At 38.0% G+C, this 15,959-nt stretch overlaps 1 protein-coding gene across 1 annotated transcript in view; it reads right to left on the reverse strand.

Moving 5' to 3' along the window:
- CDC40 (cell division cycle 40) overlaps positions 1-15,959 on the reverse strand; it is a 50,562-nt gene that overhangs the window by 33,366 nt on the left and 1,237 nt on the right. The window contains exon 2 of the mRNA XM_082634398.1: positions 68-154. Within this exon, the coding sequence (XP_082490524.1) occupies positions 68-154 (87 nt within the window). The remainder of the gene's footprint in view (positions 1-67; positions 155-15,959) is intronic.

Raw genomic sequence — 15,959 nt, forward strand, 5'->3', positions numbered from 1 at the left:
AGGCGGACTCTCAACCACTGCGCCACCAGGGAGGCCCGACACTCTTAACTATAATACGTTTTCTTACCTCAGGAGCAAACATGGTCTCATAGGTAGGATTATACTGAACCTCTTTGACAGCAGGGTCAAGGTGAACTCCAGTCTCCAAATCTTCCTACAAGAAAACCAAACAAACATGAAAGATACGACAAGTATTTACTGTATTTTAGAAACTACATTAAGGTCACACTAGCCATTTTAACATCACTTTTATGAAGATTACACTAGTGCTATGTGATTAATATATAATTCTATATATTAATGTACAGAATTATATATAATTCTAATAATCAAAGACTAATAAAAGTAATGTAAACAGTTATAGAAGTTAGAATGCATAACAAAAATTCTTTCCTTCAAAAACATTGACTTTATCCCATCTGAAAAAATTAAAATTTCTAAGTAAGGGCTTCCCTGGTGGCGCAGTGGTTGAGAGTCCACCTGCCGATGCAGGGGATACGGGTTCATGCCCCGGTCCGGGAAGATCCCACATGCTGCGGAGCGGCTAGGCCCGTGAGCCATGGCCGCTGAGCCTGCGCGTCTGGAGCCTGTGCTCCGCAACGGGAGAGGCCACAACAGTGAGAGGCCCGCGTACCACAAAAAAAAAAAAAAAAAAGAAATTTCTAAGTAAGTTAATACTACTCAAAGCCTTAAAGTAAGAGAGTCCAGCTCTTTTTTATGAACTCAAAAGACCTGATCTTCTGGTTCCAAATTCAGGAGAAGCACTCCTTTATTCAGCAGACCTTATTAGATATGTACCCAGATGGACTTGCTTAGGGACTGCAGAAGAAACAAAAGGAAATGGCAGGGCCCAAATCTTCTAAATCTAAAGTCTAATAATCTACATCGACTATTAAATTCATCCCCCAACAACATAAAAATCTCATCTCCACTAGAGAAATCACTGGTAGTGTATCTTTTGTGTAGCCCCACCACATAAACAATACATGCAATACATACAATATAACAATTTTCTAGCCTGGCTCTCTCCCTTGAACTCTAGGGATTTATATGTCTGAGCTTCAACTCAACATCTTTTCTCCCAGGATGTCTAACAGACATCTCAAACTTAATATATCCAAAAAGGGAACTTCTGTTCTCCCCTTCCCCAAAGACTCCTTCTACCCTCCTCTAAATTAACCACTATCCCACCCTTACATGTGTTCAGATGAAAACTGCCACAGTTATCCTTGACTCCTCTTTCTTTCACATTGTATATCCAACCCATCAGCAAATCCTCTACCTTCTACGGACACCCAGAGTTCAACCACTTCTCAAGTCCTCTTTCACTATCACCTCAGTCCAGTTTATCATTTTGCACCTGTTACTGTAACAGCCTCCTAACTGGTCTCCCTGCTTCTGCCCTTGTCTACCCACAGCCTCACTCCACACAGAGGCCAGTGTGATTCTTTTAAAATATTAGTCCACTTATGTTACTCGTTCACTCTAAACCCTCTGGTAGCTTCCCCATTTAGGGTAGGAGCCTAACAAAGAACTACAGGGCTCATTACCAAGTTGTTTTCAGAAAGTATGGCTCCCAAGGGTAGTTTTATAGGGCATTTTTGTCTTCCTGTATTGTCCTGCCTGAGCATTTACTAGTAAAAACATGTTATCAGTACATGTTTAATTTACATATCAAACATGTTATAAAGTTGCTTTACAAAATTTCCTTTAATTAGGGTATTCAAGTTATATTTTGAAATTCTCAAGGAAGTTATATATCATCTATGGATTATATTTCAGGAAAGCTGAAGTGACAAAATCACTATTATAAACTGAAGAAGTCTGAATCTAACTGGTTGAGAGAATTTACCCTCCAAATCTGTCCCTTGCCCCTGCTAACCTCTGTCTTCACCTAGCTCTGTGCCTGTGCTCACTTTACTCCAGCCTCACTGGCTCATTTGTTATTCCAGGAATTCACCAAAAGACAATCCTGCTTTGGGGTCTCTGCACTTCCTGTTTCCTCTTCTTGGAATGTTCTTTCTCTGGATACCCACATGACTGTTCTCTCTCCTTTTAGGTCTCTGCACAGTTTTCCTACTTTCCCCTTACCATGCTTTATTGTTCTCTATTATACTTATCATCACCTGACATGTATTCATTGTCTACCTCCCTCTATTAAAGTATAAGCTGGCCTCCGTAGACTGGTGGAGTCCAGCAGGAAGCTTTAAAGAAGTTTCATGCCAGGCCTCACCTCATATTTTCTGATTTAATTCCTCCTGAGTGAGGCCCGGCATTGGTTCAAGCTTCCCATGTGATTCCAAAGTTGCAGGCTAAGAATCAAAGCCTGAGCAAATTGACCATGAAGTCCTTTCACAGAGGAACAGAGAGAAGTTTGAAAAAGGACCAGATATTCTGAAGCCCTGGTCTATAGTGTGTACGTGTATGTTTCTTTGTGTGATATCATTTGTTTAGGTTTGCTTTTACCATTTGTCCTAGGGTCCTGACTGTTCGTTATTTTTTTTGTTTATTTGTTTGTTTTCTTTTTATGAGTGTGTGTGTATGTTTATTTCTGTGATTTTTGTCTGTTTACTTTTGCTTTTACCATTTGGTTTGGGGTTCTATCTGTTAGTTGTTTTTTTTTTTTTTCCCTATTTTTCTTCCTTTTCTTCCAAGCCATGTGGCTGGCAGGGTCTTGGTGCTCTGGCCAGGTGTCAGGCCTCAGCCTCCAAGGTGGGAGAGTCAAGTCCAGGACATTGGACCACCAGAGACCTCCCGGCCCCATGTAATATCAATTGGCGAGAGCTCTCCCAAAGATCTCCGTCTCAACATTAAGACCCAGCTCCACCCAATGGCCTGCAAGCTCCAGGGCTAGATACCCCATGCCAAAGAACTAGCAAGACAGGAACACAACCCCACCCATTAGCAGAGAGGCTGCCTAAAGTCATACTAAGTTCACAGACACCCCAAAATGCACCACCGGACATGGCCCTACTGACCAGAAGGACAAGATCCAGCCCCACCCACCAGAACACAGGCACGAGTCCCCTCTACCAGGAAGCTTACACAAGCCACTGAACCAACCGAACCCACTGGGGGCAGACACCAAAAACAATGGGAACTACAAACCTGCAGCCTGCGAAAAGGAGACCCCAAACACAGTAAGTTGAACAAAATGAGAAGACAGAGAAATACACAGCAGATGAAGCAGCAAGGTAAAAACCCACCAGACCAAACAAATGAAGAGGAAATAGGCAGTCTACCTGAAAAAGAATGCAGAGTAATGAGAGTAAAGACGATCCAAAGTCTTGGAAATAGAATGGAAAAAACACAAGAAACGTTTAACAAGGAACTAGAAGGACCATAAAGCAAACAAACAATGATGAGCAACACAATAAATGAAATTTAAAATTCTCTAGAAGGAATCAATAGCAGAATAACTGAGGTAGAAGAACGGATAAGTGACCTGGAAGGTAAAATAGTGGAAATAACTGCTAAAGAGCAGAATAAAGAAAAAAGAACGAAAAGAATTGAGGACAGCCTAAGAGACCTCTGGGACATTAAATGCATCAAGATTCGAATTATAGGGGTCCCAGAAGAAGAACAGAAAAAGAAAGGGTCTGAGAATATATTTGCAGAGATTATAGTTGCAAACTTCCCTAACATGGGAAAGGAAATAATCAATCAAGTCCAGGAAGCGCAGAGAGTCCCATACAGGATAAATCCAAGGAGAAACATGCCAAGACACATACTAATCAAACTATCAAAAATTAAATACAAAGAAAAAAAATACTAAAAGCAGCAAGGGAAAAGCAAGAAATAACATACAAGGGAATCCCCATAAGGTTAACAGCTGAGCTTTCAGCAGAAACTCTGCAAGACAGAAGGGAGTGGCAGGACATATTTAAAATGATGAAGGGGAAAAACCTACAACGAAGATTACTCTACCCAGGAAGGATCTCAGTCAAATTTCACAGAGAAATTAAAACCTTTACAGACAAGCAAAAGTTAAGAGAAATCAGCACCAACAAACCAGCTTTTCAACAAATGCAAAAGGAACTTCTCTAGGCAGGAAATACAAGAGAAGGAAAAGACCTACAAAAACAAACCCAAAACAATTAAGAAAATGGTCATAGGAACATACATATCAATAATTACCTTAAATGTAAATGGATTAAATGCTCCAACCAAAAGATATAGACTGGCTGAATGGATACAAAAACAAGACCTGTATATATGCTGTCTACAAGAGACCCACTTCAGACCTAAGGACACATACAGACTGAAAGTGAGGGGATGGAAAAGATATTCCATGCAAACGGAAACCAAAAGAAAGCTGGAGTAGCAATAATCATATCAGACAAAATAGACTTTAAAATAAAGACTATGACAAGAGACAAAGAAGGACACTACATAATGATCATGGGATCAATCCAAGAAGAAGATATAACAATTGTAAATATTTATGCACCCAACATAGGAGCACCTCAATACATAAGGCAAATGCTAAGAGCCATAAAAAGGGAAACTGACAGTAACACAATCATAGTAGAGAACTTTAAACCCCACTTTCACCAATGGACAGATCACCAAAATGAAAATAAATAAGGAAACACAAGCTTAAATGACACACTAGACCGGATGGACTAATTGATATTTATAAGACATTCCATCCAAAAACAACAGAATACACTTTCTTCTCAAGTGCTCATGGAACATTCTCCAGGATAGATCATATCTTGGGTCACAAATCAAGCCTTGGTAAATTTAAGAAAGTTGAAATCATGTCAAGTATCTTTTCTGACCACAACGCTATGAGACTAGATATCAATTACAGGAAAAAATCTGTAAAAAATACAAACCCATGGAGGCTAAACAATATGCTACTAAATAACCAAGAGATCACTGAAGAAATCAAAAAGGAATTCAAAAAAATACCTAGAAACAAATGACAGTGAAAACAGGATGACCCAAAACCTATGGGATGCAGCAAAAGCAGTTTTAAGAGGAAAATTTATAGCAATACAATCCTATCTCAGGAAACAAGAAAAATCTCAAATAAAGAACCTAACCTTACACCTAAAGCAGTTAGAGAAAAAAGAACCAAAAAACCCCCAAAGTTAGCAGAAGGAAAGAAATCATAAATATCAGACCAGAAATAAATGAAAAAGAAACAAAGAAAACAATAGCAAAGATCAATAAAACTAAAAGCTGGTTTTTGAGAAGATAAACAAAATTGATAAACCATTAGCCAGACTCATCATGAGAAAAAGGGAGAAGACTTAAATCGACAGAATTAGAAATGAAAAAGGAGAAGTAACAACTGACAAGCAGAAATACAAAGGATCATGAGATTACTACAAGTAACTATATGCCAATAAAATGGACAACCTGGAAGAAATGGACAAATTCCTAGAAAAGCACAACCTTCCAAGACTGAACGAGGAACAAATAGAAAATTTAAACAGACCAATCACAGGCACTGAAATTGAAACTGTGATTAAAAATCTTCCAAGAAACAAAAGCCCAGGACAAGATGGCTTTACAAGTAAACATTTAGAGAAGAGCTAACAACTATCCTTCTCAAACTCTTCCAAAATGTAGCAGAGGGAGGAACACTCCAAACTCAATCTATGAGGCCACCATCACCCTGATACCAAAACCAAAGATGTCACAAAAAAAGAAAACTACAGGCCAATATCACTGATGAACATAGATGCAAAAATCCTCAACAAAATACTAGCAAACAGAATCCAACAGCACATTAAAAGGGTCATACACCATGATCAAGTGGGGTTTATCCCAGGAATGCAATGATTCTTCAATAAATGCAAATCAATCAATGTGATACACCATACTAACGAATTGAAGGAAAAAAATCATATGATAATCTTAACAGGTGCAGAAAAAACTTTTGACAAAATTCAACAACCAGTTATGATAAAAACTCTCCAAAAAGTAGGCATAGAGGGAACCTACCTCAACATAATAAAGGTCATATATGACAAACCCACAGCCAACATTGTCCTCAATGGTGAAAAACTGAAACCATTTCCTCTAAGATCAGGAACAAGACAAGGCTGCCCACCCTCACCACTATTATTCAACATAGTTTTGGAAGTTTTAGCCAAGGCAATCAGAGAAGAAAAGAAAAGGAATCCAAATTGGAAAAGAAGTAAAACTGTCACTGTTTGCAGATGACATGATACTATACATAGAGAATCCTAAAGATGCTACCAGAAAACTACTAGAGCTAATCAATGAATTTGGTAAAGTAGCATGATACAAAATTAATGCATGGAAATTTCCTGCATTCTTATGCACTAATGATGAAAAATCTGAAAGAGAAATTAAGGAAACACTCCCATTTACCACTGGAACATAAAGAATAAAATACCTAGGAATAAACCTACCTAAGGAGACAAAAGACCTGTATGCAGAAAATTATAAGACACTGATGAAAGAAATTAAAGATGATACAAACAGATGGAGATATATACCATGTTCTTGGATTGGAAGAATCAACATTGTGAAAATGACTATACTACCCAAAGCAGTCTACAGATTCAATGCAATCCCTATCCAACTACCACTGGCATTTTTCACAGAACTAGAACAAAAAGTTTCACAGTTTGTATGGAAACACAAAAGACCCCGAATAGCCAAAGCAATCTTCAGACAGAAAAACGGAGCTGAAGGAATCAGGCTCCCTGACTTCAGACTATACTACAAAGCTACAGTAATCAAGACAGTATGGTACTGGCACAAAAACAGAAATATAGATCAAGGGAACAGGATAGAAAGCCCAGAAATAAACCCACACACATATGGTCACCTTACCTTTGATAAAGGAGGCAAGAATATACAATGGAGAAAAGACAGCCTCTTCAATAAGTGGTGCTGGGCAAACTGGAGAACTACATGTAAAAGAATGAAATTAGAACACTTCCTAACACCATACACAAAAATAAAATCAAAATGGATTAAGGATCTAAATGTAAGGCCACACACTGTAAAACTCTTAGAGGAATACATAGGCAGAACACTCTATGACATCAATTACAGCAAGATCCTTTTTGACCCACCTCCCAGAGAAATGGAAATAAAAACACAAATAAACAAATGGAACCTAATGAAACTTAAAAGCTTTTGCCCAGCAAAGGAAACCATAAATAAGATGAAAAGACAACCTTCAGAATGAGAGGAAATATTTGCAAACAAAGCAACTGACAAAAGATTAATCTCCTAAATATACAAGCAGCTCATGCAGCTCAATATCAGAAAAACAAAGCTGCAATGAACACTGTGGTACATGACTCTTTATGAATTATGGTTTTCTCAGGGTATACACTGCAGCACTATTTACAATAGCCAGGACATGGAAGCAACCTAAGTGTCCATCGACAGATGAATGGATAAAGAAGATGTGGCACATATATACAATGGAATATTACTCAGCCATAAAAAGAAATGAAATTGAGTTATTTGTAGTGAGGTGGATGGACCTAGAGTCTGTCATACAGAGTGAAGTAAGTCAGAAAGAGAAAAACAAGTACCGTATGCTAACACATATATATATGGAATCTAAAAAAACCAAATGGTTCTGATGGACCTAGGGGCAGGACAGGAATAAAGATGCAGACGTAGAGAATGGAGTTGAGGACACGGGGAGGGGGAAGGGTAAGCTGGGATGAAGTGAGAGAGTAGCACTGACATGTATACACTACCAGATGTAAAATAGGTAGCTAGTGGGAGGCAGCTGCATAGCACAGGGAGATCAGCTCGGTGCTCTGTGACCACCTAGAGGGGTGGGATAGCGAGGGTGGGAGAGAGGCACAAGAGGGAGGGGATATGGGGATATATGTATACATATAGCTGATTCACTTTGTTATACAGCAGAAAGTAATACAACATTGTAAAGCAATTATACTCCAATAAAGATGTTAAAAAAAAAAAGCTACAGAAGTTGGATTTTGTATGCACGAATGTGGCCTTAACACCCTAGAACTATTCCTGTCACGTCACCATCTTTATTCTGTTGGCCACTTGCGGATGTAGGATATATATCTAAACATAATGCAAAGATAATGCAAAGTAACACTGCAAATTTTGCAAAACAGGTAGGAAAGCATGAAGTTGACAGTGATGCTGGAGAAGAAGCAATGCCACTGACAAATGAAGATCTCGTAGAGTTAGACTAGGTAATGACCAAACATAGAAAACTGACAGGAAAAGTAGTACTATAGGCACACAGTTATTGTTCCAAAATTTTGTCACTATTAATACACCCCCCACCAAAGCAGGTGACTTAGTTTCTCTACTTTACAAAGATAGAGTCCTTCAGGTCTGACTCTCTTAAACTTCCTTCCTCTCTTGTTTCAAATTTGTCCACATCTTTATCTTATCTCTTGACTTCAATTTCCAGCCCAAATTTTTATCTGCAGCCTTGACCATACCTAGCCTCTGTATCCACATATCTAACGGCCTATTGAACTTCATTATATGGATATTCCACAGCATCAAATACCTTGATATGTCCAAAACAGAAGATACCATTTCCCCATGACTTCACTGTCACACACGAACAAATTAGGCACCGAGTCTTACTGATTCTACCCCTAAAATATTTCTCTAGCAACCCTACTCCCACCTTCCTTTCTCCACCAACCTATTTCAGACTTCATATCTTGCCTGGTCTATTATAATATGTCCTTATCTGCTTTAACGTACACCCATTTTTGCTGTATTAGACTAATTGCTGACTTTTTAAAATATCATGCACTTTCATGCTTCCTGTGTTGTTGGCAATGTTACTTTGTTCCTTATGCATTTCCCTTTGCTATCTGATAATATGTCATCTTCTTCTTTTCCCTGATACCGCCCCTCCTCTTGGCTCAGGAAAAATGCTTTTTCATCCACAGTCCTAAGAGATGTTACACATAACTCCTAATAGACCTTGTGATACATTATTTGTTGCACATGACTTTTACTTATATTTTATAGTCTTACTGCCCAGTAGAATGCAGGGCATTAAGCGCATGTTCAATAAATATTTGTTAAACTGAAGAAAGAAATGTCAAATTCCTAGAGAAATTAAAGAGGATGAAGGCTGACCAAAGATCACTGAAATTGGCAATTATGTCACAGAAAACCTTTGCCAGAGCAATTTTGGTAGTGGGGTGAAGTATGGAGAGCCAGCTGCAAGGGGCAGAGGTATAACCGGGGATTTAGAAAAAAAAAAAAGACATCAATATTTTTGCTCTTTCAAGACGTTTGGCAGTAAAGAAGAGATGGAGTACCAGATTGAAGGATTTTCTGCTTTTTTCCTTTCTAAAGAAAAGGCTAAGCCAAAGATTTAGTCAATCATAAGCTACAGGAAAGGAGCAAGTAGGGAGAAACATGTTAAGAATGAGGGAATGATCAAAAAGGTATGGTCATTCTGGAAGAGGTGAGAGGGGAGATAATTCAAGATACAACCAACTAGCCTCTGAAAAGGGAAGGAGAATCCTCCCTGAGGTGAAACAGAGATTACAAAGACAAGAATGGGTGATGGGTGATAGATTTTTGGAGTTGGTGGGAGATGTTGGGAGTCATAGATGATCTTTTAATTTTCTTTTAATCTTTTAGTGTTGGGAGTTATCACTGCCACGTAAAATATTCTTTTTCTTTGCTTCTTTGTGTATTAGCTTTAGATTAGAATTTAGGTGGGTGCATCTGCCTGTGAGCCCAAATTATAGTCCTAAACCTTAGCTGAAAGGGAGCTGGGAGGATAGAATCTGGGTTTCCAGCTTCTGAAGGTAGGAGGCAGGGAAAGATGCTGTTTACATTAAGACTATTAAGGAAGGGGGTTCAAATGCTGGGCCACCTATATTACCCTAGAAAGCATACCCGAATCTTCATTGATTAGAGAGAGTATCTACCTAGGGCTCAGTAGCAAAACCAAGTACCACAAAGTTAAACTGCATAAAAACTAAATTAAATGCTTTTCTCTCTTTTATAAAGATAAACTGCTTATAATAACAAGAGGCTTAGCCGTGTTCATACTTCCCCAATGGCTTTTTTAGAATACAGTTGCTAGAACCACTTTATAATATGGTTTACCAGATCCTTCTGATTAAGGGTATTTTAAATATTCTAAATTTGAATTATTTTGAACAGAGTACCACAAGACATCAAGTTTTAAATGCAAAATACAATTTTAAAAGAACTACTCTTAAAAAGCAATGTGGCAACTAATAAAAAATATAAATAGGTCCCCGTCTCTGGCTCCTGCTAAAATTATAGAACAAACTGGACAACTCCTCAGAAAATGAAGAGTTATTAATTTTACGTTTAATTAAAAAAACTTGGACAACACCACAACCTTGTTTTAATACCCATGAGGAGTTCAATAACAATTAGGCATGCAATTGAAATTACCAGAGAATTACAAAGGATTTCTATTCAGCTTTAGTTATCCATGAAAATTAAAGTGCAATAAGTAAAGTGTACCCTATGAGTCAAATAAGTTTAAATGTTACCTTTTGTTGATTCAAAGTAATTTGAAAATAAAATCATATAATATTTACCTTTTAGTCCTTTTCACATTTCTTACTGTTATACAAATAAGAAAATGGATGTGAAAGTACTTTGTAAACTATAAACAAGACATAAATATCAACCATTATTACAAACTATCAATTTATGTTATAGGTTTTTTGCCAAAAAATAGAAATGAATAGACTTTCTATAATGGGAGTTTAAGTGGCTGAGGAAAAAAATAGAAATTCATATAAAGATATCTTTTGAGTTTGGCCCTTAACAAATACAGAGGGAAAAGGCTGTAATAAAAGACAAAGATGGACATTACATCATGATAAAGGGGTCAATCCAGCAAAAAGGTATAACATTTGTAAATATCTATGCACCCAACACAGGAGCACCTAAATATATAAAGCAAGTATTAACAGACCTAAGGGAGAAATTGACAGGAATACAATAATAGTAGAGGACTTTAATATTCCACTTACATTAATGGATAGATCATCCAGAAAGAAAATCCATAATTATACCAGATTGACTTAATAGATAAATACAGAACATTCCATCCAAGAGCAGCAGAATACACATTCTTTTCAAATGCACATAGAACATTCTCCAGGATAGATCATATGTTAGGCCACAAAATAAGTCTCAATACATTTAAGAAGACTGAAATCATATCAGGCATCTTTTCAACCACAATGGTATGAAACTAGAGATCAATTAAAAGAAGAAAACTGGAAAACCCACAAATATGTGGAGATTAAACAATATGCTACTGAACAACCAATGGGTCAATGAAGAAATCAAAATAGAAATTAAAAAGAAAAATACCTTGAGACAAATGAAAATGGAAATACAACATACCAAAATCTATGGGATGCAGCAAAAGAAGTTCTAAGAGGGAAGTTAGAGACATAGGATTACCTCAAGAAACAAGAAAAACTTCAAATAAACAACCTAACTTTACACATAAAGGAACTAGGAAAGAAGAACAAATGAAGCCCAAAGTTGGTAGAAGGAAGGACATAATAAAGATCAGAGTGGAAATAAATGAAATAGAGACTAAAAAGACAATAGAAAGAAAAAGACAAGAGCTGGTTCTTTGAAAAGATAAAATTGATAAACCTTTACTAGATTCACTAAGAAAAAAGAGAGGATGAAATAAATAAGATCAGAAACGAGAGAGAAGTTACAACTGATATCAAAGTACAAAGGATTATAAGATACTACTATGAACACCTATATGCCAACAAATTGGACAACCTAGAAGAAATGGATAAATTCCTAGAAACATACAGTCTTCGAGACTGAATCATGAAGAAATGGAAGTCTGAACTGACCAATTACTAGTAAGGAGACTGAATCAGTAATCAAAAAACTCCCAAAGAATAAAACTCCATGACCAGAAGGCTTCAATATTCTACCAAATATTGAAAGATTTCACACCTATCCTTCTCAAACTCTTCCAAAAAATTGAAGAAGAGTGAATGCTCCCAGACATTAAGATGTGACAAAGACTCTATGTGGCCTGCACAGCCCCAAATATTTACTATCTGGCCCTTTACCAAAGTTTGCCAATCCCTGGCCTAGTATATGGTCAGTTTTTAAAAAATGTTTTATTACTGCTTGAAAACAGTTTTCTGCATTTAGTGCCATGTCCTTTATACCCTTCAGTTTGCTAATTTTCTTGTTTGAATTTTCTGTGTCATCATTGATATTGTTTTGCTTATTCTATCAATTATTGAAAGAGGTATATTAAAATCTTCTGCTGTAATTGTAGATTTGTTAGTTTCTCTCGTAGTTAAAAACACTTTTGCTTAAATATTTTGCGCTTACATTATTAGGTGCATATAAATTTAAAATTGTTATGTACCTCTTTGTGAGCTGAGCCTTGTATCATTATGAAGTGATCCTTTTTCTGTTTTAAAGTCTATTTTATTGACCCTAATACAATCAATGCCATTTTCTTCTTCTTGGAATTTGCCTGATATATTCTTTTCCCCTCTTTTTATTTTTGATCTTTCTGGAGATCTTAGCAATCATGGCAAGGCAAGAAAAAAAAAAAAGAAAAGAAAAAAGGACTGAAAGGAAGAAAAAAATACTGTCATGTTTGCAGCTGATACCATTATTTAAGTAGTAAGATCAGTCAAAAAATTAAATAATGGAAAAAATAACACAATTTATTATTATAATAGCATAAAACTAAGATGCACCTAGAAATATCTGCAACAAAACTGTTCAAGATATTGATAGAGAAAATTATAAACTTTCAAAGAAATTAAAAACCTAAAGAAGACCTAAATGAATGAACAGATATAACACTGTCTTCAAATTGATCTAGGAGTCAACCCAACTCCAAACAAAATCCCACCTGGGTGTTAGCAGAATTTACAGGTTAATTCTAACCCGTATACAGAATTACAGGGGACAAGAATAGCCAAGACATTCTTGAATAACAACAAAAAGGGATGGAGGTGGGGTGGGGGTGGGGGAGGTAGAACAACCCTACCAAAGATAGAGCTATATTATTAAAAATGTTCACACCATACACAAAACTTAATTCCATGTGGAGTCATGACTTAAATGGAAAAAGCAAAAATACAGTGCTTTCAAAAGACAAAATGAGAGGATATTTTTATGACTTTGGGAAAAGGAAGAATTTCTCCAACAAGGAAAAGGAGCCACAATCCATAACAAGCCACAAATTTGCAACACATAATTGACGAAGGATAGTATCCAGAATATATAAGGATCTCCTACAGATCAGGAAAAAGACAACCCAATAGTAACTTCAAAAAATCAAATCAGGGCTTCCCTGGTGGCGCAGTGGTTGAGAGTCCGCCTGCCGATGCAGGGGACACGGGTTTGTGCCCTGGTCCGGGAAGATCCCACATGCCGCGGAGCGGTTGGGCCTGTGAGCCATGGCCGCTGAGCCTGTGCGTCCGGAGCCTGTGCTCCGCAACGGGAGAGGCCACAGCAGTGAGGGGCCCGCGTAACGCAAAAAAAAAAAAAAAAAAAAAAATCAAATCAAATCACCTATAAGGTATGTGAAATCTCATTAGTGTTCAGTGATATGGATTAAAAACATTACATAAGTTCATACTTTGCCAGAATGCTTGCTATTAGTCACAGTACAATTTGACAAATACAGATGAACTTATTTGTATGCTTCACATCTCCTCCCCTGGACACTTTTCTGTCATTAAATTTACTGGGTATAAGCTTTTGTAAAAGCATATTAATAAACTAGCGATGATCAATATCCCTTACTCTCTCATCACAGAAACCAGATCACTGCGGGGTTTAGCCCCAGCTCTGCTTCTAATGGACCTCTGATACCTATTCAGTCTTTCTTCCTGGATTATCTTACTTATAACTTGAAGTGATTGAACTGAGTTTTAGAGACTTCCTCTCACTCCCACCCAATCAATGTACCTTGAATCTCAACATACATGCTTTTTCAAGACTTGGGTTTTCACTTACTCTTTCATTCATTTCTCACCTAATGTATTTCTCTTAATATCGTGTACTAGGCATTGAAGACATGAAAACAGATATACACAACAAACTCGCCAGGGTCTGGTCCAGGGGAAAGAAAAAAATTAACAAATCACAGCAATGTGGCAAGTGCTCTAACTGAGATGTGGAAAGGGGAGACAGAGGAGGAAATATGTGCACTGAGACTGAAGGACAGTAGAGTTTTGGGGGGTGGGATGAGGGGAGGCATGAGGCAAGGGATCTCCACGCAGAGAGACTAGCATGGGCAAAATCTTGAGAGAAAAAAAGAAAATAGGCTTTGGGTGCTTTGTAGAGAGTTCAGCATGGGAGAACGGCAGGTCTCATAAGGAACTCAGAAATTACCCAGCAGGCAATAGGGTGTCTTGGGGCAAGGAAGTGATATGATAACACTGGAATTTAGAAAGACCACTCTGAGTGCATTGTGAAGGGAAAAGTGGGTATGGAACTGGGAGACAAGAATGGAGGAAGTAGAAAGACCAGTTAGAAGGTTATTATAATTGTCTTGAAGAAAAATTATAAGAATCTGAACAGTGGCAGCAAAAGAGGAAAGAGATTTGATAAACATCATTGGTACTATTGGGTAATGGGTCCTGGTAATGAACAGGACCCATTACCCAATAGCAGGGGTTCAGAAAGAAAGAAAAGTCAAGAATGACTCCTGAGAGAAGTAAGGAAGATATGAAGTAAGGCTGTCAGTAAAAATGGAGAGGAAGGAGTTGATTTGAGAGAAATTAGTGAAGCAGAAATGTTAGAACCAGCTGAATGACTAGCCTCAGGGGCTGAGGAAGAAGGAAGAGAAAAAGGAAGACCCCTCTGTTCTTGGCTTGGACTAATGGGTGGGTTGTGGGATCATTAATCCAAATGGGAAAAACAGGTGAAGCAGATCCCGAGGGAAAGAAAATGTCAATTTTTTAGCACATTGGATTGGAGGTGCCTGAGAGCTATCCTGGGAGAGATGGCAATAGTTCTGAAGCTAGCAAGGAGTTTAGAATTGGATAAGGATAGTGTGCCTGGCATATGCTTTATGACAAGTCTTGAACTCCATGAGATAGTTACTAGTGTTATCCCTACTTCACAGATGAGAAAAAACTTAGACACAGAGCACTTAATTTATCCAAGGTCACCATCTGGGTAGCTGCTGGAGGTAGGATTTGAATCCTGGCGGTCTTGATTCCAGAGCCTGTGTGAACCACTTCACAGTGTTCACCTGTAAGTCATCAGGAGAACTGCAGGTTGAAGGCCTGGAGAGTATGAGGGGTGCAAAGGGGGACTAAGGACAGAGTCTCAGGAAACACTAATATTGAAAGGGAGGGCAGAAGAACAGGGGATCAGAAGACTGCAGATGGCCCCATGGAAGCCAAAAAGAGAGAACGTTTCAAAAAAGAACTATTTAATAGTGTCACTTGATGCAAGTATTCAACTCAGATGACAGAACTTGACAACTGGAAGGCCAGTGACATTACTCAGGGAGAGTAAGTTTCCTAAGAGGCTAGGGCAAGGCTGCATTGAGTTGAGGAGAAAATGAGATAAAGTGAGAGAGCTCCAAAAAGCTGAGCTGTGAAAAGAATGAAGACTCAGGAGGCTGCTAGAGGAGGGGTGTAAGTTTGGGGAGTTTGTTTTGTTATAAAAGTAGGAGGATCCTAAGCATTCTTTCATACTCGATATACATTAGTAAAAAGTAAAATCCATGAATAGCTCACTAAAAGCCTGTAAAACACTCAGGTATATCACTATCACTAGACTGGGAAACATCTTAAATACAAAGGAGTTTTTGCACACTGCCTCCCCTCACCACATCTTCAGCTCCTGATGACCCCCACTGGGCTCTACTGGGCCTCTACTACCAACTGGTGGATGCTCTTCTCCAGCTCTAGACACACAGACCTTTCCTCGGTTCTTCAAACACACTAAGCTCTTTGCCATCTCAAGGCTTGCTG

This window comes from Mesoplodon mirus, assembly GCF_964341445.2.
Source record: "Mesoplodon mirus genome assembly, chromosome: 10".
Lineage (NCBI taxonomy): Eukaryota > Metazoa > Chordata > Mammalia > Artiodactyla > Ziphiidae > Mesoplodon > Mesoplodon mirus.